The sequence below is a fragment of the Pleurodeles waltl genome, chromosome 2_2 (assembly GCF_031143425.1).
Source record: "Pleurodeles waltl isolate 20211129_DDA chromosome 2_2, aPleWal1.hap1.20221129, whole genome shotgun sequence".
In the NCBI taxonomy this organism is placed as follows: Eukaryota; Metazoa; Chordata; class Amphibia; order Caudata; family Salamandridae; genus Pleurodeles; species Pleurodeles waltl.
This window is the reverse complement of record NC_090439.1, coordinates 1,117,511,069-1,117,535,191: the sequence shown is the minus strand read 5'-3', so window position 1 is coordinate 1,117,535,191 and position 24,123 is coordinate 1,117,511,069. Positions and strand designations below refer to the sequence as shown.

Below are 24,123 nucleotides of genomic sequence, written 5' to 3'. Positions count from 1 at the left end.
AATCAGGCCCTTAGTTTAGTTGAGTGGGATGTTTGGTCACATATTTGTTTTGGTCGCCATCTCAGACATTCTTTGCTTAGCCCGTGACCATAGAATGCGCACTATAGGGGATCTGAGCATGCCGCATGCATGGACTCCAGACAGCAGTTAGTGGAGCAAGTCCTGTTTCACTCAAAGAGGTGACATGCAAAAATATCTGAATAAGGGGCAAACACGATTGACGCTTGCATGATACAGCAGGCGATTAAAGCGTATTAAAAGATTATTTAGGAGAATAATCAGATTGCACAGATACATACTGGGCAGTAAGCAGGGAAAAGAAGGAACCCCCTTTCTTCCAACTGATGGCAGGGCATTGGGTACAGTTTCTTTTGAGCACTCCCTGTTATGTTGGTAATATGTAAAACAAAGACTGTTTCAGTGGTTGGCACGGATGAGAAGTAGCCAATTATTGTACACATACAAAATCTACAATAACAACGCAACATAAAATCTAACCATTCTAGTGGCAAATAAACAACATGAACACTTGTACTTTGCATCGAGAGGCAACCAAAAAGCCCAATATTCTCATTTTTGAAAGAGATTAACTCAAAGGGTACAAACACACAAACTATATCATCCCACACAGCATGTCTTAAAAGATGTCGGGAAAGGAGAGGTAATTTTAGGAGCACAGTACCTTCTTCGCTCCCATCAAGGCTGCTTTCTGTAACTTGCTGTAGCAGTACTTGGCGTAGGTGCTGATGGCCACTCCTGCAAAGGAACAGAAATAGGAGAAACATATTGAAACTTGGACTTCAGGCCTGGAGAAAGGGAAAGGTATAGTTAGACACATCCCCAAGAGGAGGGATGTTTCTAGTAGTCAAGAGTATTCTCAACCCAGAACATCAAATCAAAGAATGTAAAAGTTGTTTTGATGTGGAGTGGGAGAAAACCTATCCTCTTCCTCAACACACGATGAGTTTCCATGCACTATTCTAAATCTACCACTGTCCAATTTCAGGAGTAGACAGTTACCACAGACCTCTGCAGGCACACCCTAATCAGCTGTAGACAATCAATGAATGAAGCTTTATTTCCAGGTGCGTGTCACGCTAACTCTTGTGATTAATGTTCTTGCTAGGGAGAGAGGTGGGAGTTTTGTCCAGTGTTGACTTGTCATAAAGTAGCAGAGGGTTAATGTGCCTGCTGCAAAGAACAGAACTATATTTTATGTGGATAGCTGAGTGGATTAGTAAAGCCAGCCTTTACCAGCGCTTTAAAACAAATTAAATGTATGAGAGAGAGGGGCTATGGAGAGATGAAGGGCACTTTTGCCAGGTGGTAGTGAGGAAATCCGAGGTGGTGGTCATGGGGTGGGCAGGTGCACCAAATGAGATTGTCGCACAGGGCGCCACCAGCGCTAAAGCTGGCCCTGCCTGCTAGTTTACTGTTTATTACGCTGATACTACGTTTTTTGTATGTAGTACATCACACTGCACTTCTGCCTTTTCTAAGCACTTGTAAATAACAGATTTATCCACTTTCTCATCTTCATATTACAACTTCAGAGTTGAACCTTGGATCTAAAGAACACTCCATTTTGTCAGCAGCAAATGTTCCACTTTCTGAGCCATCCTGTGAGTTGCAGAGTGACTCTGAGTGGGTTACATTTTGCCGGCCATAAGAACACGAGTGTTATACATTACCAAGGTGTTCCCTTCCACGTTTTTGTCTTTACGTGTAAGGCGAGTCCTCAACATGGAACGAGATCATTCACATTTCTTCTACATGGTTATTCTTTTTATAACACACACCCTTTACACAAGTCCAACAGCCCTACAACCACATCCTGTAGAAACCAAGCAAATGACCTATGGAGGCAGCAGCCAAGGATGGAGAGGAGGATGGACAGTGACGAGAAAGGCTAGGCTTTGGGGCGATGAAGATAACCAGTCGGCAATGGGGACAGAGGGGCTGCTTGTACCACACAACTTATTTTGAAGGTTTCCGCGTTGATACACTTTGATGGCTGTGAGGAGATCTCTGTCAATGTAACCGGTATTTCACAACATAAAGAGTTGAACAACTGCAGCGTGCAACAGATAGCAACCACTTTCATTCCTGTCACAGGTCCATCAAAATTGGACCGATTAGGTTTGGGCTTCACAGGGGATGGTCCAAGAGGATTGGTGGTTGAGCAAGGGAAAGCGAGCCACGATGCTTTGAGGCAAGAAAGCAGAATATTTCAGACTGAATTAATCAACAATCAAATGTGGAGAGGCGCCAGACCCATTTCTCCCTGGGGTAAGCGCAGTGGTGTAACAAAGGCACTCGAAGCCCCTGCGGTGCGGAGCTCCAGGGGCCTCCCCTCAGGAGAGGACCCTGGCTTGACAGCTCCTAGTGAGTCCGGAGGGGGGCTTCCATGTACTTTTCAGGGGGTCCCCCTCAAGTGTTGTTACGTCAGTGGGTGAGCAAGCACCAGATAATTTGAGGTTGCTTCATTAAGGGTGCTGCAATGTTGATTTGATACCTTTGTATCCCTCAGCACTCAAGACTTAATCAACTCTAGATGGACAATCCACAGACGTGCAGGGGAGCAATAGGACCAACGGGGTGCTGGATCGACCAGCCTTACGTATGAAGATGGGGTTGGCGTTACAGGATATAACCCTGGTTTAAGTCCTAGTCATGCTGGATCCATCAAAGATTCAAGACACCGGCTCCACGGGTCTTTCTCTGGGATTCACTCTTGTTTGGATTTGTCCTTATTGGGAAGCAGGACTTGTGGTATGTGACTCCCATGCGACAAGTGTGTGTCATAGACCTCTGAATAAGTGCCCGCCCCAGTGTCAGTCATTGTGTATGAAGGACCATTGGGAGAGGACACCGACAGGCTTGGCCCATGGTGCCAAGTACGTATGATCTGGGCTACAACGAGACAGAACTACTTTACCTACTAGGGTGATCATTTCTGTTCATCGTCAACAGCACCCATCAATCCACTGGTCACCCGTGCAATTACAAACCATAAACAAATCACCTGACCTCGCCTCACCGGGAGCATGACCCTTTTGCAGCATGGGCTGTGTCTGCTTTGTTGGGGTTTTCCCCAAGGAGCAGCCGCAGTGATAGCAATATTAGGCATCTCCTCCTGTGGTTCATTCCTCACTTTATGCTTTCTGTTTGTCAAACATGTTCACTTAAGAGGTGAGAGAGAGCAAGTTTCATTATTAAAAACTGAATTACTAAAATGTAAATTATAAATGTAATGCGTGTTTAAAAACCTAAATGAAAACCGTCTGTTAAAAAATAAATGTGTATTTCTAAATTGACTAACATGGTGGACAAGGTGAACAATGTGAGTAAAGTAAATTAAAAATGTTTACTGTAGAAATATTTTATTATTCATATGTACTAACAATGATTTATGAACAAATTATTAAAATTAATGATTTGAATTGATTATTGAAATGTTTTGTTTTTCTTCATGTGTTAGCATTAGTAAAAGGCCTATGTTTAGCATTTTCTAAAGGCCTATGTTTAGCATTTTCTAAAGCCCTATGTTTAGCATTTTCTAAAGGCCTATGTTTAGCATTTTCTAAAGGCCTAGGTTTAGCATTTTCTAAAGGCCTATGTTTCTAGAAACTCAATGTTCATTGTTCACTTGTTGCTGACCTTACAAAATATTCTGAATGTTTGGTTATTTAACATCCTGAGTGACTTCTATTACTGTGGAAAAATTATATTCCTTGCTTGTTGCATATATTCCTTCCTGAGATGATAATTGAATGTTCAACAGTAGGCTTCAGTGTTCAATGTTAAGTTTCATACCGTGTAAGGAAACTAAGGAAGCTGGTGACCAGAGACGAGAGAAGATGAACCAATCCAAATGTAATGTCCAGAAAAGAAGACACATCGAAAATGCAAGCAGAATCTGATTGGATATAAACACCCTCACGCTATAGTCTTGTCCACTGGAAGCTTAACTAGTTACTTTCTGGGACTTTAACATAGGAAAGTTTAGGTGACGCAAGTTCAGCTCTTATTCTTCTATGTTACAGAGATGTTGTGTTTCTGTTAATTACCTCTTTGCTTATGATTCTATCAGCTCAGATACATTAAGGCTAAACTTTACTGAACTGCTTCCCCATTCATGTTTCAAATACTGATGCTGCCCAGTGAAGGCCAGATGCTCTTTTGATGAAGACATTGCTGCCTGCTGATCCATTTGGGAGAGGTGTATCAAATGTGCATTAGTCTTTCTTGCAGGCTTTTCAGTTTTCTCTTTTAGAAAATCCTGCCGCTTATTTTTGGTTAGCGCCAATGTTAGATGTTTTCCAAATTAATTTTTCTCTTTTTTTTTTTCTCCATGAAGTCCAAATATGTTCATCGAATTAGAGTAATAGTCAGGGATGCCTGGTCCAATATCTAAATTTGACTGTTTTATTAACTGATTGCAAATAATTCATCTACGATAACTAAATGCATTCTGTTTCTATTTTCCATCATTTATTGTTGTTATTCTGCATCGTTGTTTTGGAGTGTTTAATGATCAATGCTTTGGCTAGATTGAATTTTTCAGACGTTTTGGTCAGCCTGTGTTATTCTTGTACATTTATCATTTAGTCCTGCACATGATGATTTATGTCATCTTAGCATTGTTAATCTAAAGGGCAATAAATGTTGAAACTTTATTAAACTGGTGTGGTGATTCATGGCCACATAGGTCGTCGTGTGTACAGATTACTGACTCTAAATGGAGTAATTAATGTTATTTGACTTAATTCCAAAGATCTGAGTCGACCTCTAAGGGTAATAGATGACTTACCCTATATGTGACAACTTTTTGTAATAATATAAAATAATATAAGGTCTGTCACGCCCACACAGGCCTTGTGGAGAAAGAAGCATTAAATGGTTGAAAATGTACTCGTCATTCAGTTTGAGTGTTTACAAACTGCACAGCCAGTTTTCTACCCCACAAATGTTCCCTTCACCACCACGTGCCCCGCCTGCTGCGCTGTATTGAATTAGCTCGTCTAAGGATGGGTCAGCAGCTTTGTTTCACTTGCATGCATACCACCTCCATTCAGAATACCCCCCATTCTCCACACACCTGCCACTGCAGCACCAATCAACCTTGGTTAGCCCAACCCAACTTTAAGTCTTTTCTCCCTGCAGCCAATATGGGCCTCATTGCTAGTTTCAATGTTAAATTCAAGTATTATTACGCCTGATAAAATGTAATGGACTAGATAATTAAATTAATTACTTAATCCAATTTGTTTTTTAGAAATAACATGTGCATTTTGGTGCTTACCATACTAAAAATCTGCATAGCCCAGTAAATACCGCCGCCCCACCCTGTGAAATTTAACGTAGGGTTCAAACTTTATCACACTTGGTAATTCAGGATGCAATAAACATTACTGGGTGCAATAAACATCTCAAGGTTTGATTAGGGATCACAAATTAGCAGAATACCTGTAATTAGGCACTACGTTTATCAGCTTGCCCCTGGACTGATGGAAAAAGGTCGATCCACGCCAAAGCCAACAAGTCATACATAAGGCTGTTAGCCTCACAGTAACCCACGTACCTAGTTACACTCTTTTGCTGGTGATTTTTCAAACTGCAGTGTCAATGCCAAGGAACACAATGAGGATGGGCATCACTGTGGTTTGTCAGAAACGCAAACACAGCGCCTGAGGCCAGGTACACAAAGAAACAGCAAGAAAAAGGGCATTTCAAGGACATACAGAGGGGAAGGAGAACTCTCCTCCATTTAAAAGCTCAAAAGTCATGGAGGTGTGATGATCCTCATATTTTCATAATCCTAAATTTGAAATTCATGGTTGTTGCACAAATACTTTAAAAAAAGCGAAATAAATATATGCCATGTTTTTACGTCACAGCTTTCACACATCGAACTTAGCTAAATGCTGATTTTACCCAGGATCCAAAAAAGTTTGAGGTTTGCACTGCCAGGCTATATTTATGGAACCATCAAATGAGTGAGGGAGATGAAAGATGTTTTCCAATCCACTGGTATCCCAGACATGGAGACCAGCTAAGTAGAAGACTTATGTCCAGTTAGCAAGAGGAAGAAAGATACTCAACATGACGCGGAAGGAACAGTGGCCTTCATCAGTGACAGACATCCTGCTACAAAGAACAGTGTCAAACAAGGTAGGAGGGGCCACCAAAGTAAACCAACAGCATTATCCACCAGCAGAGCAGCTGTGCCAGGTTCAACAGTGCCACAAGGCCATAGTACATCAAAGTTTTTGTGCCAGCTTGAACTTCAAGCGGGGCACGGAAGACGCTTGTAAACTGGACAGAAGTACACATATAATAAGACTTCTTGCTTAGGGCGACAGAATTGTAAAGTAAAAAACCAGGACAGTTCATAAAAGTAGAAAAAGGACTACAATTTTACTTCAACCGAGCGCGCACAATGACAGTGATGTTGTGACGGAATTCACCATTTGAGCAGTGAAAGGAAGGCACACTCAGGGAGACCCCGACAAGTACATGGGGAGGAAAAGGGAAACGCCGGAACTCAAGCATAGGAAAGGTGATGAGTGAACGCTTCAGTAAATCTAACCACTGGCAATTGCTTTGGGTATCATTCTAACCCATCGCTCATTTGCTCACCTCAGATTAGACTCAGTCATATGCAAATCAGTCTTGGTCCTACTCCAGTAGGAACAGCCCAGCCCAAACTGCAAAGCCAATCCCTATCTGAACAGGAACACATGCAACCCAGGGGCGGTTTTGGACTGATGGAGCTTCTCTGTGGGTGCTGCTTGAATTCAGTGTCACAGAGAGAGGAATGGACCCCCGTCTGGGCATGCCAGGGCACGTCTCCAAAACAAAGCGGTGGTTCAGCATTCTTGGTACTTTATTTGAGATTATATGGGATCTTGTTCATGTAGAGTGTCACGTGATGCCAGGATTGCAGCTGACAAAGGCCATGTCAGCATTGTAAGCAACAAGAAAAGAAGCTGGGATAATTTAATGACAGAATAATGATTATATTTGTGTCATGTGGGCTGTACGGATTCAAGAAGTCACCTTTTCGCGGTTTTAAAGGCTTTGAGGCACTGTAAAAACCACAAAAATTGAAGGACATTGCAACAGACAATTTATTGCCAGGGACCAGAGGGGTCCCGGTAGGGCAGCGAGCTGCAGGAGCAGACCCAGAGCTCAGTGCTGGGGTCTTCCAGAATGTTCTCCAAGGTCCGGAGAGGCGCGAGAGGATGCCAAGGCGCCCAGGTTGGCGCTGGACCAAAACAATGCGCACGGGAAGGCCTGGGCCCAGCATGCCACGAGGCCGAGAGTGTGCAGTTTGCTCCTGTGAAGTGACAGGCGGCGACGGGCTGCAGGAAGAGCGCACAAAGGGAGTTGTCACGTTAAAACGCCCCCTCACATCCAAGACGACAGATTTATCAACCGGCGCTGGCATGAAAAAGCGGCCCATTCATTATTAACGCGCCGAGCGGGCAACCTGCGTGGAGCACAAAAAAGCGACAATCCCGGTCGGATGGCTGCGTACAAAGAGCTAACTACTGCCGCTCGGGAGCTAAGGAGGGTGTGGGCGTCGAGGCGCTGGCACTCGCGGCAGCTGTCAGCGCCACAGAGGGGGAAATGTGCCCTATGTGGACATTTATATGCATCCCTCGGAGTGGGCATGAGTGGTTTGACCATCCGTGCTGGCCTCTTGAACCGGGCATGAGTCGTGTGGCCATTCCTGGGCACCTCTCGGAGTGGGCATGAGTGGTATCACCATCCGTGCAGGCTTCCTGAACCAGCCATGAGGCACGTGGCCACCCTGGGCATCCCTCGAAGTGGGCATGACTGGTAGGACCATCCGTGCAGGCCTCTTGAACCAGGCATGGGAAATGTGGCCATCCCTGGGCACCCCTCGGGATGGGCATGAGTGATATGCCATCCGTGCAGGCCTCTTGAACCGGACAACAGGCGCGTGGCCATCCATGGATACCCCTCGGGTGGGCATGAGTGGTATAACCATTTGAGCCCACCTTTTGGTTAGGGCATGAGTGGTATGCGCATCCGTGCAGGACTCCGCGCATGTCCATGCATGAGTGTCAATCCCCTCCCGGGCATCAGGGCCAACAGACTCCCTCAGATGGGGCATGAGGTCTACAGCTGTGCATGGGCACCACTCAGCAGTGGACCAACATAACCTCAGATCGGGCATGGGACCCTTTACCACTCATACGCTCTCCTCGACACTAGGTCAGTATACCTGTGATGCTGGGCTTGCGACGTCCGGACATCTATGTGCACCCCTTGCCACGGATAGACATGGGAGAGTTTGTTTTGCTCCCACCATTCTCATCCCGGTCCTGTCGTCTACACACTAACATCTACATTCACGCCCTTGCCAGGCTCAGTTAGTCATTCATCTTATAGCTCATGGACTTTGTCTACGACATGCAAACCTACACGAATAGCAGCGCCTTTGCAGGTTGTCAGACCCTGTAACACAACTGGATGCGCCTAAACCAGAAATCCAAGCAAAAGTCAGTGCTTCAGGACCCTTTAAATGCCCTTTAAAGACCATTCAGAGTCTCGCTGCATGCCAGCACGTGCACTCAAGAGCCACAGGGTCAGTACTTAATTTTAAAAAGAGCCAGGGACGGTCTCAGGAGGCCACTGCAGCCTGCACCACCCGCTGCCCCGTCAGCCCTGCCAATGACAGCACCCACCTAACCATCACGTTCCTAGAAGTGTGACAATTCTGACTATTTCAACGCACAAAGCTATAGTAATGGCGTGAGAGGCTATTATTCATTTAAATTCGAATTGACTTAATTAACACTGTTGTGCTCATCTTAAAATTAAACAGACAGTGCCGCCGTGTGGTGGACTGTCACTAAACTTGATGCTAACAAAGTGTTGGTGCTGAACACCAGAAACCTCCGGCTCAAATTAAGCACTGCACAGGGTCCTACTGGGCATGGAGTTATGTGAACTATGGAGTCTTGCACAGAAGCACAGGACCATGACAAGTCCCACCCACGCACCCTCCTTCATGGAGGAGCTCAGGTTATGATTCCTTTATCCCAAACCTGCCTTTGCTTCACTTACCTAACAACCTTCCACCCTCTTATGTCTTTTCTCCTGTACAACCTTCGCACTGCTGTACCCACTCAAGGCCGCGGTCCTGCACACGGGTTTTAGGCCTTGGCTTCCTTGCCACCCTTAACCAGTGTTGTCATGCCTTGCTGGGCTACCAATGCTGCTGGCCCCTGATTCTTCAGCCCCAACCACCGTGTCCTGCTGGGAACCCGTGGCTTCCTATCACGCCCCAGTGGTAGGCCTCTTACATGTGGCCACCTTGCCCCTGGACCCCAAACCCCATGTGTGTCAAACCCCTTCTTCCACTAGGCTCAGGCTTTCTTGACCTCTGCAAGGGTCTATGGTTGGTTTGCACCCCTCCTGTCCGCTATATGCTCTTGGGGTGCAAAATGCCATGTTGAGTTATTACAAGACCAGCAGCCCTATTTCTGCCTAAACTATCTGCGCCCTAACATTGCATCGTGCTGGTCATTTAAATAGCATAATATTAACAGCTGGAGATGGCAGTATGTGCGCCATATGAATATGCAAAATATACTTATAGTGTTTCCTAATAGTAGAAGTGCCTTCTGTATGCAGAATCCCAGCCCCTGCTTGTGGTATGCACATACACTCAACATACAAGACTCACACGCGTTTTAGTATAAAGATTCCTTACGATTTGTTTACTATTAGTGTAACAGACTCACGCAAACATATCTAAGGCAAATACACTACTCACCACAGGAGAGACCTGGGGAAGTGGGGGTTGCCAGGGGAAGAGAGAGAGGAATATGACCCCGGGCATCCCCCCCAGAGACCTCACAACACCTACTCAGCTATTCACAGATAACACAGAGGCTGAGTCTTTTATCTGACTTCAAGGCTTCACTCATCAGAGCTGCAGAAAACAAGCACAATGGACCACTTTCATCTCTGCCTGTCTCCCCCTCCCCATCTCAACGCCTCTCCCCTTCCTTCTTCTGCATTTGTTTCCTCTTTTCTCCCCCTTTCCACTACCCCTAAGCCTTCCCGCCACTCCCTGAGGGTTCAGTCACCCCCCCTATGACCTGTCCACCCTTTGGTATTTTCTACCTTCCCCTGAGTCTTTTCATCACAGTATCATTTTGCACCCTTGCTTTTTGTAGTCTCTTCCTTGTGCCTCGGTGGCCTCCTTTCTTCAGTCTCCCACCCTCTTCATTAACAGGAGCTCCATGGTAAGCAGGGTCAGCCTTCAGAAATGCCAACAAGATAGCTCAGTGAGCTGACTCACCACTCCCACCCGATGTGATCCGCATGTCACGTCTGCATCTGAGCAAGACCAGCTTCCATCCTTCCAAGGTCGGTAAAATATTTGCTATTAAAATAGATAATAAGGACTTCTGTTTCTATAGCTCTAAACAAATTACGTGGAGGTAAATTAAGATATAAATGAGTAGGTGGGGGTAAGACCGGAGGCAGTGTCATTATCCTGGCCAGAGCAGGGGATCCCACAACAGGTTTCTCGTAAAATATGAACAGTCTCCTCTACAATCACATGAAAAACAAGGGTACACTCGGAGAGCAATTGCTTCTTTCCTGGGAAATCAAACCTCGCCTACCTTAAGTGACTCAGTCAATGTGGGCTTCTTTTTTCACCCTTCTCTCAGGATTATAGTTTTTTTCCCCTGTCTAGCCCAGTTAATTAATGTCATACAAAGCTCCGAAACCTTAAAAAAAAGTAAATTAATGAAAAAAATTCACCTGAAGCAAGGAAGGACTTCTACAGAAAAGATATGATTGGCTAATCAGAAACCTTTGTATCTTCTCCCCAATGTATTGTTACTGTCACCATGCACATCCTGTAGGGGGAGAGGTCACTGCAGTACCTGGAGAACTCTCAGGCGAAATGGTGGTGCCCTGTGTGCTTTTCTCTATGGATTTCTGGTTTGGAAGCACTTTGCTCCAGAAGTATGTCGTGGAATTACCATCAGACTTTCAGAACAAGTGCAGACTACCTGATAGTAATGGGCCTACATCGCCTGACCACTGCATCATGTCAGCAAAATTAATTGAGGAAGATTAGGCCTGGGAGTAATTTTAATTACGCTGGAGTAATTTTGGTAATCCTGCATTACACTATCGAGTAATTTGAGGGGGGAAATGAGCACAGAAACAACAAATTTAGCAAGTGCGGGTGGCTGCCTGCAGAGCTCTTAGTGTTGTTTTGTATTTAGCTCTATTTTCTTAGCGCAAAATTCATCCTCATGTCCATTTTGGATGCAAGTGCGCATTTTGTGCTCAAAAACTAAACGCCAGGGTAAGTCATGAGAAAAATCCTACCTCAAGAGCACAGTTAGCGAGCACCAGAGACGGCTCATGCTGCTAATCATGTTCTACTGCATTTAGTGCTATTTCTTAGTGCAGAATACATCCTCGCATCTATTTTGGATGCTGGTGTCATTTTGAGCTAAGAAAATAGCACTAAAGCAGACATTTTATGTAATTTCACATGATCATGCTACACGTGATTACGCAAGTCACGCTCACCAGGGGAAGTGGAAAGTTCAGACAAACTACTACAAAGCACATCGAGAGCACACAGAATGACAGACAAGTAGTAACTAATGGTCGCCAGTGGTGAAGCAGATTCTTAAAACTGTCTGCAGTAGGCTCGAGAGACTAGTGGCATAGCAATTCCCTGGGCACTAACGGAAGCAATGAAAAAGCCCTCTGTCACTTTCCCCAGCTCCCCTAGGTTAATTGCAGCAGGCAGGAGACTTCAAGAGAGGATGTGAGAGGGAGGGGGTAAGATAGAAAGCGATCAGAGAAAGAGGAGCGAAGGAGAGAGAGGGAATGGTTGGATGGACAAAGACTGCGGAGGAGCCTGCACAGGGCTGCGTAACCACTACTTGCATGAGTGGCACATAGCACCAGACAAAATGTGAGGTACCGCTGAGAGACCACAGCTTGTCGCAAGGCATGCAAGGAGCTGGAAGACAAACATAGGAACACTGTTGCAGAACGGGCCTGGGCCCTCCTAATTATGAGCTGACGCGCGCGACGGCTCCCAAATGCTGCAGTGAAAGTACAAAGAACAGATGTCGAACCTCTTCATTTATGGAAACTGAAAGCCTCAACAAAGACAGGCTCGGCAGATAAAAGCACTTCTGCAGAGCTGTAAAAGCAGCACGCGGAACAACACGCTACCTGACAGAAAGGAAAATGAGCTTGTTATCACCCCAGCTCGCGTATTCTCCGCCGGAAGTTGTTTTGAGATGGTAATGGGCAGTACATGCAGTGATAATGGAGGAAACATTCTGCACCTGTGACCCTTTGTCCTCTCCGGCCCACCTGCCCATGTGAGAGGCTGTCTATACTTGCTGTATCCTTTTTAGATCTCGGCTAGACAGTGCATGCGCTGTATCGAAGAGACATGTTGTATTTAATCTGTGGGCTTCAGCCCACCCATAGGCTCACCATTTGCTTGCTCCATCATCGCTCTCCTATACGTTTCACTCGCTCCCACCCTTTCCCATCCCAGTGGCTTATTTTCCTCCACAGATCGTGTTCACACGATAAGTGCTTCAAACACTTCTTATCTCAGTGTCTCCAATCTTGTTGAATATTGTTCAATGTAACCTTATATGTAATTTGTTATGACATCCATTTGGTCTCTGCACGATACGTACATTGTACACTTCACTAAAACAAATGTTTACATAATTGTACAGTAGGTAAACAGCATGCCAGATACAAAATCACACAGCAGAAACCACATTGTAATGGCCGGAAAACACAAGCAGTGCGGTGCTTTCATGTTTTTGAGGTAATCAGACTGTCAGATAATTAAAAAAAAAACATGCACCCTTCTTATCTACAGTAACTCAAATTATGCTTCATGTTGTGTTTCTGTGAGAGGCAGATCAGTAACCTCAACAGTTTGATAGCCCATAGTCCCTTTACGGGCACATGACATCCATGGGGTTTGAGGGCAGGTACGGGTGTGTGGACAGGATTCCTATCTCTCTTTTTGTGGCTGCAGGCAACTCTTAAGTGCACAAAGAATGAAGCCCCGGTTTCTGGTTGTTGTGTACCCCCATAAAGCATATCGTCACCTCACCTTACACTTCACTGAAGATGCGATGGACTATGAAGGGGCATGCACTTTACTTCCTAAATTGCAGAATGTGGAAACACAACATAAGAATTGAATTGTATCCCTAATGCTCCCTAGAGAATCATGTGATCTTGAGCACATTGAGGTTCTTCCTGGGCTTCTATTGTGTTATAAAAATCAAGGGCATCCAAAATTCATCAGTGATCTCTATAAACTTTCCTTGGAGTTACCCCAGTAGCACACACATTCCCACAGTGATATGCCCTCCCTCTGCGGTAATCACATATCTCCAGCAGGCTCTTGTTTTAGGAGCTACTTTTTTGTTTTTTTTCGAGCACTCCACGCGAGTAAACATGTTCTCACTTACTCCGTCCTCCTCTCCTACCCACCTCCAGCCCAGTGGCTGCATTCCCTCAACAGATCGTGTTTCTTTATTCCACAGCAACACCCCACCCCCATCTCCCACGTTCCCCACCACCTGGTGAGTATCACTCTGGATCGTATTGTGATGTGTTTTGTGTCCGGTATGCCGATGTAAACGTCTTTAGGCGTTCTGCTTTTTAGGGTCGAACCTGCGTCACATGCGCTTGCGTTTCACTTGCGAGACGCTTTAGGAGTTAGAAAAGGGCTCAGAGCCCCGTCCAGGTCACGTCAGTATCATTCATTGGTTCGTCGGCTTGACTGTTAAAATCTGCTTGCTTTCATTAGTGGAAGGCACGCATACGTCATGCCTTTTACAGTGGTTAGCCCTCCTCGAGCGCAGCGACCAAGTACTGTAAACATGCGAGGCTCTGTGTTTCCCTCCGGTTTGTGGACTACTTTTTATCTTTTTTCGCAGCGTGATCTCGCTTGGCAGAAGTCGAGTGCTTTGCATAACATCGACCCTGTTACATAGTTAATTGCACTTTTGCGGGTTACGTAGATAATTGCACTTTTGCCGACGTGTTTCATTGCGAGTGAACTTTAGCAGCGCGATCGCACTGTTTTTTTCCATTCAATGTGGCAAGAAAAATCTGGTTGGGAGTTTACAACTGCTAGTAGCTGTAACTCGGAGAAATGTGTGACCCTAGTGCATGGCAAATGCTTGTTTAAACTTATTATCTCAGTGTCTCCAAGCTTATTGACTATTGGGAAATGTAACTTTTAGTGTAATCCCCCTGCAAATGTCGTCATAGGCCCAGCTATGAGACTTGTATCACTATTTTCATTTTTTTACCTGTCTTTGCAAGCAAAGCCAAAAATGAAGAAGGCCTAAAGACATTTACAAGGGCATACCGGACACAACGCCTCACAATAAAATACAGAGCGCTGCGCTGTTATGCCTCTCCATAACACATGGCTGAAACACAAAAAAATTGACAACGCCCATAGCTCTTGGACTGCCGAGACCTATTGGCTTTGCCAATGACTGTGTTTTGTGAGTTCTCACCGTCTTGCGTGTAAAGACACGTGTACCTGTTAGACTTCTTGGGCTGGTGTTTTATTTCTAGTGCTTAGACTGAAGCTGAAGCAGGTACATTTATGAGGCTCTTTCATTAGGGCGCATAGGTTAGGGTTATTTTTAAAGTTGCATTCCCAGCCCATTCCAAGATGGCGAAGCACACTGCATAACACGCCGTCTCCCGTGCTCGTATCTAATACTGGATATATTCGCTCTATCATTCCCTACAGGATCTATGGTCCCCGACAGCGGTCAAGTTATTCTAAGGTAAAAGCTACTATATCAGATTGCGAACATTGTCTTTTTTTGGTTAAATTAGTTTTTTAGTTCTTTTAATTAGAGTTGTAGGTTCTGACACTGATACCATCTTTGTGTTTGGAAGATTGATTACCAAGTCAGCTGTTCGCCATACAGCAGTAAAGTTACATATAGTTAAGAGGTTCTGCTTTCAGATCACTGACACTCTCCAACAAAGTTGATTTGTAGATTCATGTATTCATACTATTTATGTGTTTATAGGATTTCCAATTAATTTCCGTCCAGGATGCTGCGAGTCCCTTGCCTTGGGACTGTCTATGTGACCTTTGTAGATTTTCTGAGCTTGGGTGATTAAATGTACTGATTGTTTATGGGATTCCTTTCCTATACGGTCTTGTGTTTCAACATAGAATTGTTGTGCACACTTTACCAATGGGTAAGATGGAAATACTGCCTTTTGAGCCATTAAATGGCCTTTCAATTGACTGAATCTCTGGCCCGATTGGTGTACAGATGTTTCTCCTTGTGCTTGCTGTGAGGTGTTGACTGGAACCATCTCACAGGTTGTTGGTGAATGGCTCAGTCTGCCTCTTGGTTGTTCATCTCCCTGCTTTATCATACTTTTGTGCTGTGCTTTTGTGTTTTGTTTCAATAAATGTAACTATAGATTTATATCTCTGCAAATATTCCTTCAACATTGGGATTCATAGGGTCAGTCATTCTGGTAATATGTCGCAGATCTTGAAGATGGTGTCATGTACTGTTGACCTATGGGACCGAAACGACAATTGTTCAAAGTTGGCAATAAATTTCTCCATAGCAGCTTATTCATCATAAATATGTAGGCCTGGAAGGAATTATAATTCCGCTTGAGGAATTGGCAGACTTTGGTTAACTCTGTGTTACGCTTCTAACACAGAGTTCCTGCCAAATTCCCCCAATCTGCTCATGGAAGCATTATTCTGCAGCTTGTGCCTGGCAGAGAAAACGTGCGCCTCCACAATGCGCTTGTGAGCTTTTCTGGCCCCTGGCACGATTTCCAGTTTCCGCTGAGCCTTCCAGTGCCATTTTATAATGCCGGCGGCCATGTTCAGAGATGGTTGTCATTCGAGTAGATTTGCTGTCGCACAAGTAGATTTTCTACTCGAGCAGCAGCAAAATCAACTTGAATGGCCACGTGCCCTTGCACTACACATGGTGCAGTTTGTGCTGATTTTCATCTCTGTTCGCGTTGCTGGTGCTAAATTGTGGCGCGAACAGCATTTGTTCCACCCGTTGGAGGAATTCTGCGGAATCGCGTGGAGTTTTTCTGTAAGCCCGCAGAAGTCTGCAGAGTGAAACTCTGAGTTCTACCCACCCCTACAAATACGAAGACCTGGCTGGAGATTTTATTCTTGCTAAGTGGTTGTTTCACTGACTGATGCCATTCGTATAACTATGGACTAGTAACATATCAATCATGTGGCTGGTATCAGTGTGTTTGTGCTGACCCTATGTACATATACCAATGCTGTCCCAATATTTAGTACTGAAAAAAAACTATTGCTAGAAATAAATTCTACGTCTTTTATTAATTTGTACAGAGTACGCCTATATATACATACCTATAAACTTTTTATCTATCTATTGACATTCATACGCTATCGCACGAAAAGGATAAATTCGTTTGAGTAGGTTGGATTCATATGACACTGACCTTAACATTTTAATCCACTCTGTTGTCCAAATTATTGTTTCAGGAGCTTCTTTTAGTATTTACCATTTCTTAAAGGAGCTAAAAAAATTATTCTTGAAGGGGAGGCCGGTCTACTATGTATGAGGAAACTCCCAGCTCCTTCTACACCTGGAGAGGAACTCAGATGTTTCCATGTCTACACCTGATGATGCGTCTGTTGTACATAAACTGGGCATCCTTCTTTACTCATTCTGCTAGTTTGTAGTTTACTTTATTCATAAATCCCCCAGGAGAGCAATGGATCACTTTACATTAGCATTCCCGGCCCACGTGTGAACAATGAGGTGTATACAAGGAGAACTCCTACCATGCATGGAGATCTGCTGCATGCAACCTGCTTCTCGCTGTATAAGGTCCTACACATGTATGTACGCATGCATGTGGGAAACGAGCAGCGCAAACCTAGCCAAAGGCTGGCCAAGGCCTGAATGCATAGTGCTGAAAGTGAACAGCATCGCTTCTAGGTGTTACAGATTCTTGGCCGAAAAGGGAACTGAGGCACGGCAAGTTCAACTCACCTGCCCAGGATAACACAATTTAGACAAGTGGGGAAGTCAGAGGCTCGAATCCAGTCCTCGAGGCTCTAACGCGCCCAACCTGGCTACCAGCGGGATGGTGCCATGCTCTCGGATCAGCTGCGCACTTAAACAAGCCTTGGACCAGCAAACGAAGCACGTTGTCCTCCCGTGATGTGCAGCACTTTCCAAATACACGCACACTTGGCATTTTTTTTCAGCAAACATGGACCTCAGGTGTCGGGGCCACCAGCCATCCAATCGGCCAACAGACCTTCGAGTTTTACGTTTTGATTCCACAGAGTTTTAAAAGCCCTGCACGTGCTTATGGCTGAATACGCAGCATCTGTGAGGGGACAATGGGCACTTTCCCTCTATGAGGTGTGATTTACTTTTATTTCCCATTACGTGGTCCTCGTGGGCCGCTCTGGGGGCCAAGGAGGGACCCGTGCAATATCCTGAGAGCAGCTGCCCTGGTTATTCCTTGCTTACGGCCCCAATAACTGTTATCCCTGGGGCTCAGTGGACAAAGTAAGCGAATCCAGACCCCGGCATCCTCGGAGGGGCGGCCACAGAGCTGGGGAGAGGTGGGAGGCTTGACAGAAAGGGCGGGAAGTAGGCCACCACACCTCAGTGCTGATGCGGACATTTACAATAAACTGAAACTCGGCCAATCCTGTGCCTTTGTTCACCTGAGCAAACCCTCCCCCAGTTTCCAGGGCTGGAGTGCGGTGTTCTGCCTCTCCACCCATCCCTCTGTCACCAGACCCCATCTCGGGACAGACTGGGGCACTTAAGTAAAGCCCCTTTCAACGTATATGGACGACCCCAGGAATACGTGACCGGATTTCTAGAGAAGTGTTTTTGTGAAGAAGTCACGGCAGGTTTTAGCACATTGCCGAGATGGCATGCCAGGTGGCATAAAAATAGCCCCCGCAGCCCAGGCAGGGCAAAGGCGGGGGAGGGGCTCGGAGCTCCATGGGGCCCTCTCTGGCACTCTGCACGAGCCCATGGCCTCAAAGTTCCTGACTGGGTCCGGAGGGTAGGCACCCCATCTCCCCCGGCACCTGCCCCCCCTCATGTATTTTGCAGGGGGGTCATTCTCAAGTTTCGTTACGGCAGTGGGCATGCCAGCACTCCTTGGTGGACGGGCTCTAACTCTCAGAGCGCCTTGGTATGTTTAGGGGTAATCTTAATTAGGGGTGGGCATAAACAGCAGAATTCAGTGTAGTGTAATCACACAGAATTACCTACAAATTCCACCAGATTTTGCCGAATTACATAAAAAGAGTAATTCTGCTTGTAGTGTCATTTTCTTAGCACAAAAATGCCTTCTCACATCCAAAATGGAGGCGAGAATACATTTTGGACGTGATAAACTTCCCAGCAGTCCGGGAAAAGAGCAGATGGTCCTTGAAAGCCTCCAACACCAATATGTTTCTAGTGCTTTTCATCGACGATATGTCTAAGACAGTGAATAGCCCTATATTAATCACCAGATGGAAACGGCTGTTCAGACACCGTAAGCCAGGCAGTCATATCAACATTTTTTTCCGGGGAACAGGCCATCGCATTGAGCTCCTCATAGGAGGCAAGCCTGTTCCAAAGTTTACAAATATGTTCTGTAGGGAAACAGAAAACACGTCAGCGCAGCATCTGGGGCCATCTAATGAAAGTCTCTGTGTTCAGTGCTAGCTTTGTTTTTTAAATCTATAAATATCTTGTAGCAGAAGTGCAGAGCCTGATGAAAAAGCGGGGGACCTGGGGAAGAATTACCCCTCTTGCTCTCCAGCCAGTGCTTAATTTGTAAATAAAAACGTGTTGGTGCCCAAAGCCTCCTCAAACATGAGGCTGCTGCAATTAAATGTGAGAAGCGTAATCCTGAAGCCATCTCGGGCCTCTTCAATCCATTTACAGCCACTCCCTGCCCCTTCAGATCACTCTTGCAGCCTTCTGCTTTCTCCCTTTGTGACGCCACGTCAGTCACTTACATTGGTTCGTGGGCTTGCCTTTTAAAATCCGCTTGCTTTCATTTGTGAAAGGAATGCATACGTCATGCCTTTTCCGGTGTTTAGCCCACCTACACAGCACCAGTAAAGTACCAAAAACATACGAGGCTCGATGTTTTCAGCCTGGAGGCCGGACTACTTTATCTGTTTATTTCCCACGCAGCGCGATCGCGCTGCATTTTACATAGCGCGATCGTGCTGCGTTTCTTTTTGCTTTACAACGCTAATTGCTCTAACTCTAACAAATGCGAGACCCGTTGCATTGAAAATGCTTGTTTGTTTTTCCCTTCCTCCGTCTTTCCCATGTGTGTCTTTTGCTCGCAGCAAATGCTTGAGGCAGAAAAATAACTGCCGGCTCTGAAAAATAAGTGCTGGTGCCCCGCACTAGAAACAACACGCACAAATTGGCGTCTCCAGCCCTTCTCATGAGCCTGGAACCCGGTGAGAGAAGCAGCTTATCAAAGAGGAGGGAAACCATGGCAAGCAGGGCCAGACTGAGGAACCAAGAACATCCCTGGCAAAAATGCTCAAAACAGCCTAGCTGCCTTCAACTTCTCACGCTATCCATTCCCTTTCTCCTCCATCTCTGATCACTTTCTCCTTACCTCTTTGTTTTAATCTGCTATGCTTGTGCTGCATTCTGTGCACACCTCCATTGTTATCTGCTCTGCTCAGCCAGTGTGTGACGTCATGGAGTGTTGGTGAGGGATTGGAGGAGTAGAACAGAGAGAGAGAGTGGGCTGAGCAGAGAGGATGCTGCTCCTGGTGGCGTTACCTTAATAAGTAACCTGTAACTTATCCTGTAACCTTTTAAATAAACCTACAACCTCTATCCTACATGAACTGGCTACCTGACTCCTACTTACCAAGGAAGGTTCTTTGATTACAACACTCCCCTCCTCCCCCACCAACCCTCTCCCCTCCCTATCTTCGCCCCAACCCCCTCCACTTCTCAGCCTAAAAGGCACCTCTGCCTCCTGCAATTAACCTCGGGGGTTGTGGAGCGTGGTAGAGGCAACAGGAGCAGCCCAAAGCTTTCAAAACTGGCTTACAAGGGCTACGGCTCACAGGGGTTATGCCCCGTGGAATAAATGGACTGCTAAGCCATGACACCAAGTGGGCCTATGCTGTGCGAAGGAGCAGCCGAGCCCGTCGGCACAGTTACAAAGTTTTCCGGGACCACGAGTGATGCGCTGCTCCAGCCCAGGTTTTTTCCTTTGAGCTCTGGGACTTGTAGTTCTGTTTTGTAATGGAATACACACAAATGCAAGTCCCGGAATTCAGCAAAAAAACCTGGACTGGATTAGCACATCATGCATGGACCTGAGAAACTTGACAGGGCTGCGTCAAGACCCGTGGACCGTAGCTTGAGCTCGCTGTAGTTGTACACGCCTCCATGCAGGCCTCTCTGCTACTTTCAGGTACAGAGTACCAGCACTTCGCTGCAGGGGTTCAATATATTGTCAAAAGGAGAGTACCGGCAGGTAGTCCTAGACAATGGTACTATTTCTGCCTCAAGCACTGGGCCGCTCCACATCATCTGTGCACACCTGCTCTGAAGCTCCTGCTTGGAATCGCCTTTTCTTCTTGGCGCCTGAATCTGGCTGCGTGGGCTTCCTTTAGCGGCAGGCCTCCCCGGCTTTCAGCCTCCTCGACACATAATAAACAGAGACGTTACGCGAGCGAAAGCGCAGCACTTCTCCTGGAAGCCGCGGGCTGTCTCACAGCTGCAGGCACTCACGTGACAGCTGCAGTCTCGGCCCTCCTAGGGCAGGTTGTAAAGAGCCCCATCTCGAGAGCGGAAGTCGCTTTGAAAGCTCCCTCACTGGTGCTTGTGCTTTTCGCCCCTTTGTCTGACACGCTCTGCTCTTGTTTCTAAGCTGGCGTCCCGTTGTCTCACCCTCATTAACCTGATATTTTTATCCTGTCTCACCGCACACAGCAATCTTCCTCGGTGCAGCTGCACCATCCATCATGTTATGAGACGCCGGGGCCTTTGCTCCGGCCTCGCATCTGTGTCCCACGAGCCATCTCTAGACGTCATGTTACTGCTCCAGCTGACAGCTCAGAGAGGCTTCGAGTGACAGCAACGCTGGCTAGACATGGACATCCATGATAAATAGTATCCAATCGGCCAAAATAATAATAAAACAAGCACTGGCAAAGGGCCTTTCTAGCGTGAAAGCCAAGTTGTTGGACTTGCCAATGTTTGTACAGTTTTGTTTACACTAAGTAAGAGAAAACACATTTCAAAACACCTGAAAAAAAGGCAAACATTTATCTTATGGTATCTCAAAACTGTACAATGAATTCAATGTTTTCAATCTTTATAAGTGGTATTCTTTATTTTTCAAAATCTTTTCACTCCAGACATCCTGAACAAAATTAAAAAAGGAACAAGGAATTGTGAGCATGTAGAGAAAAATACTCGCCGAGGCCTATTTTACTTTCCACAGGATTCAGCCATTTGGTCCTTTGCAGCAGCTCAGAAAGCAGACCTGTGGGCATCCTCGAGAAGTGTCATGCTAACTACACCTTCTTCCTCAGACGCGCGCTGAGTGCCGCAGAAAGCCCTTCACCCAGCACCACAAACGTCATTATGTGCCAAAGCTTGTACTTTCATGCAATATGTGGAATGCGGGAGATCCAACAAAAACATATCTTAAAGTCTACTCTTCAGCCACACCCCAGCAAAAATACCCCCCCCCCGGCTGTGCTCTTACATATAAGCTGGAAGGGGAGGCAGCAATACGTCTTAGGAGGGGGAGAATCAGCTCACAAGGGAGAGAACTAGGAAACACATGCACCCTCATGGAGTGCTGAATAAAAAAGAAACATGTTCAATAAATGTGATCAGTGTAAGGATACAAGTCAGGCAGTGAAAAGGATCTTAAAGAGTCTAAGCTCCAGGGGAGGGACAAGCACAGGAGGCAGGCAAGCCATCGAATAAGAAGCAAGCCAGTAAGTGACAATAAATACAACAGATGGTAAGCAATGGGCGGGTTGTAAGCCCTCTCTAAGTTCACCTCAGGTCTTTTGCATTAGGACAGCTTCTGATGTCTAGTTGTTGAGGCCTATGAATCTGTACATGTATCTCTGAAAGCTGTACCCATGAATCCCAAGTTCTCAACTTGTTCTGTATCTGCCCAAACATTTTGCTTCTAAACAATAATAGTTTTTTCATGTCCTACTTCTGAAGCTGGCGCTAGGCATGGGCAGTGTTGGTAGCTGTCCAGGTCCCTGTGCCTTCCACCACCTGTGCCAGAGGGCCATTTTTTGTATTTTTATAGAGGCCAGTGTTACGAAGGCAAAGTGAGGGATACCCCCTCTCTCTTGGGCTTCGTGGCATTTCTGCAAGGCTGCGAGGACCAGGAGAGGGGATTCTCCTCCCCTGTGCCCTGAAGCCGTGGTCTAGCGCTGCGAAGTCCAAGGGAGGGGGCTCCTATCCTCTGGGTCTCGCTGTAGGGGCGTAATGCAGGGGGTAGGCAGCTCCTCAGAGGAGCTCCCAACCCTTGAGGGAAGTCCTATTCATTCCAAAGTGATTGAATATCTGTAAGATATAGGAGACTCACTGGCCCATCTTCACATCCTGCTGGGGGGTCCCATCATTGTGTGATACGCCTCTGCCGTGGTCCGCCTGGGTCAACATTGGCAGGCCTCGCACATTATAATGGCGTTGAAGACACTCCTACATCACACCAGCCCCTACGCTGAGGATGGGCTCTGAAAGGGAGGTCCCTGTACATTGTTTTCCTTTCTTGGTCTCTCTTCAGACACTGCTCGCATTATCTTGCGAGTAAGTCCCTTTAGCAAGTTAATTTGTTTTTGAAAGGGATGTTGATGTTAGCCCATCAGCTATGAGATGCTAGGCAGAAAGTCGGAAACTAGTTTTATTTTGCATTTCACAAGCCTGCCAGGGGCATTATGGTATAATACCATCAGTCATCCCTGACCTTTCAAGCAACAGCACATTGCACTGTGGAGCTTGGAGCTTTGCTTTGAACACTTTCATGGCAGACTCAAAATCTCAGCATGCAAAGTGCTGTTGGCTTAAATGTCAGAATTGGCCGAAAGTGCAGAATGCGACTTGTCGCAGGCTTTCAGCCATGTTTTCAAATGTTGCAAAGCTATCTAGACTGTAGCAAATTCACAAAGCAGGTTGAGAAGAATTGTTTATTTCATTAATAAGAGCAGCAGCATAACGACCACTTCTTCCTTTCTGCACTTCGAGCGCTTCGCTAACACGACGCCCCTAGATTCCACTTTAACATTCTACCCTAAGAACAATGCACTTAAAGCAAACCCCACACAGACCATCTCAAAAACTGCCTGCTTCACACATAAAACCAAAAATGAATCTCAGCTCACAGATCTTTTGAAGGTTCACTCTTTCATTCACACCATGCATTAAAACAAGCATTGGCAATGTGAATCGTTTAGACATTTGTGTAATCAAACATTTTATACCAGGCTTCACGACACAATAAAGGCACAACCTGGACAGCACAACTTCTGACAACATAACAGATTAGTAAAGGACAGGTGGCAGTAGCAGAAGGAAAAACAAAACATCACCTCATGCATAAAGGAGAAATACAACACCAGTGGCTAACACACCAAAGGGAGAGTGAGAGGAGTTAAAGGTCTTTTATACACTCTCTGTAAACAAACAAACATACACGAGGTATAAAACTTCTGGAACAAACAATTACATCTCTTATGCAATTACTGCACATTAATGCACTCACTGGGTTTTTCAGTTAGAAAGGAGTACTGTTCACTGGTTGTACACTTGCCTACTTATGGGTCCTCTAGTTTGGGCGAGATTATGCCCCTCATGTTGACAGTTAAGTTCTCTCTCTGTTAATCTGAGAGATCTATGTTAAAATTGTGTGTGGGAGAGCTTTTTTCGCTTACTGGTACTACTTGCGTACTACTACTTACGTACTACAAGATTAAAAACAGGAGGATCGAGCAGCTTCTTTTTCTCCATC

General features: G+C 45.8%; 1 protein-coding gene across 3 annotated transcripts in view; it reads right to left on the bottom strand.

The window, feature by feature from the left end:
• Nucleotides 1–24,123, bottom strand: part of ARHGAP39 (Rho GTPase activating protein 39) — a 683,801-nt gene that overhangs the window by 152,026 nt on the left and 507,652 nt on the right. For all 3 annotated transcript variants that reach the window (XM_069220913.1, XM_069220914.1, XM_069220912.1), the window contains one exon: nt 683–756. In XM_069220913.1, the coding sequence (XP_069077014.1) occupies nt 683–756 (74 nt within the window). The remainder of the gene's footprint in view (nt 1–682; nt 757–24,123) is intronic.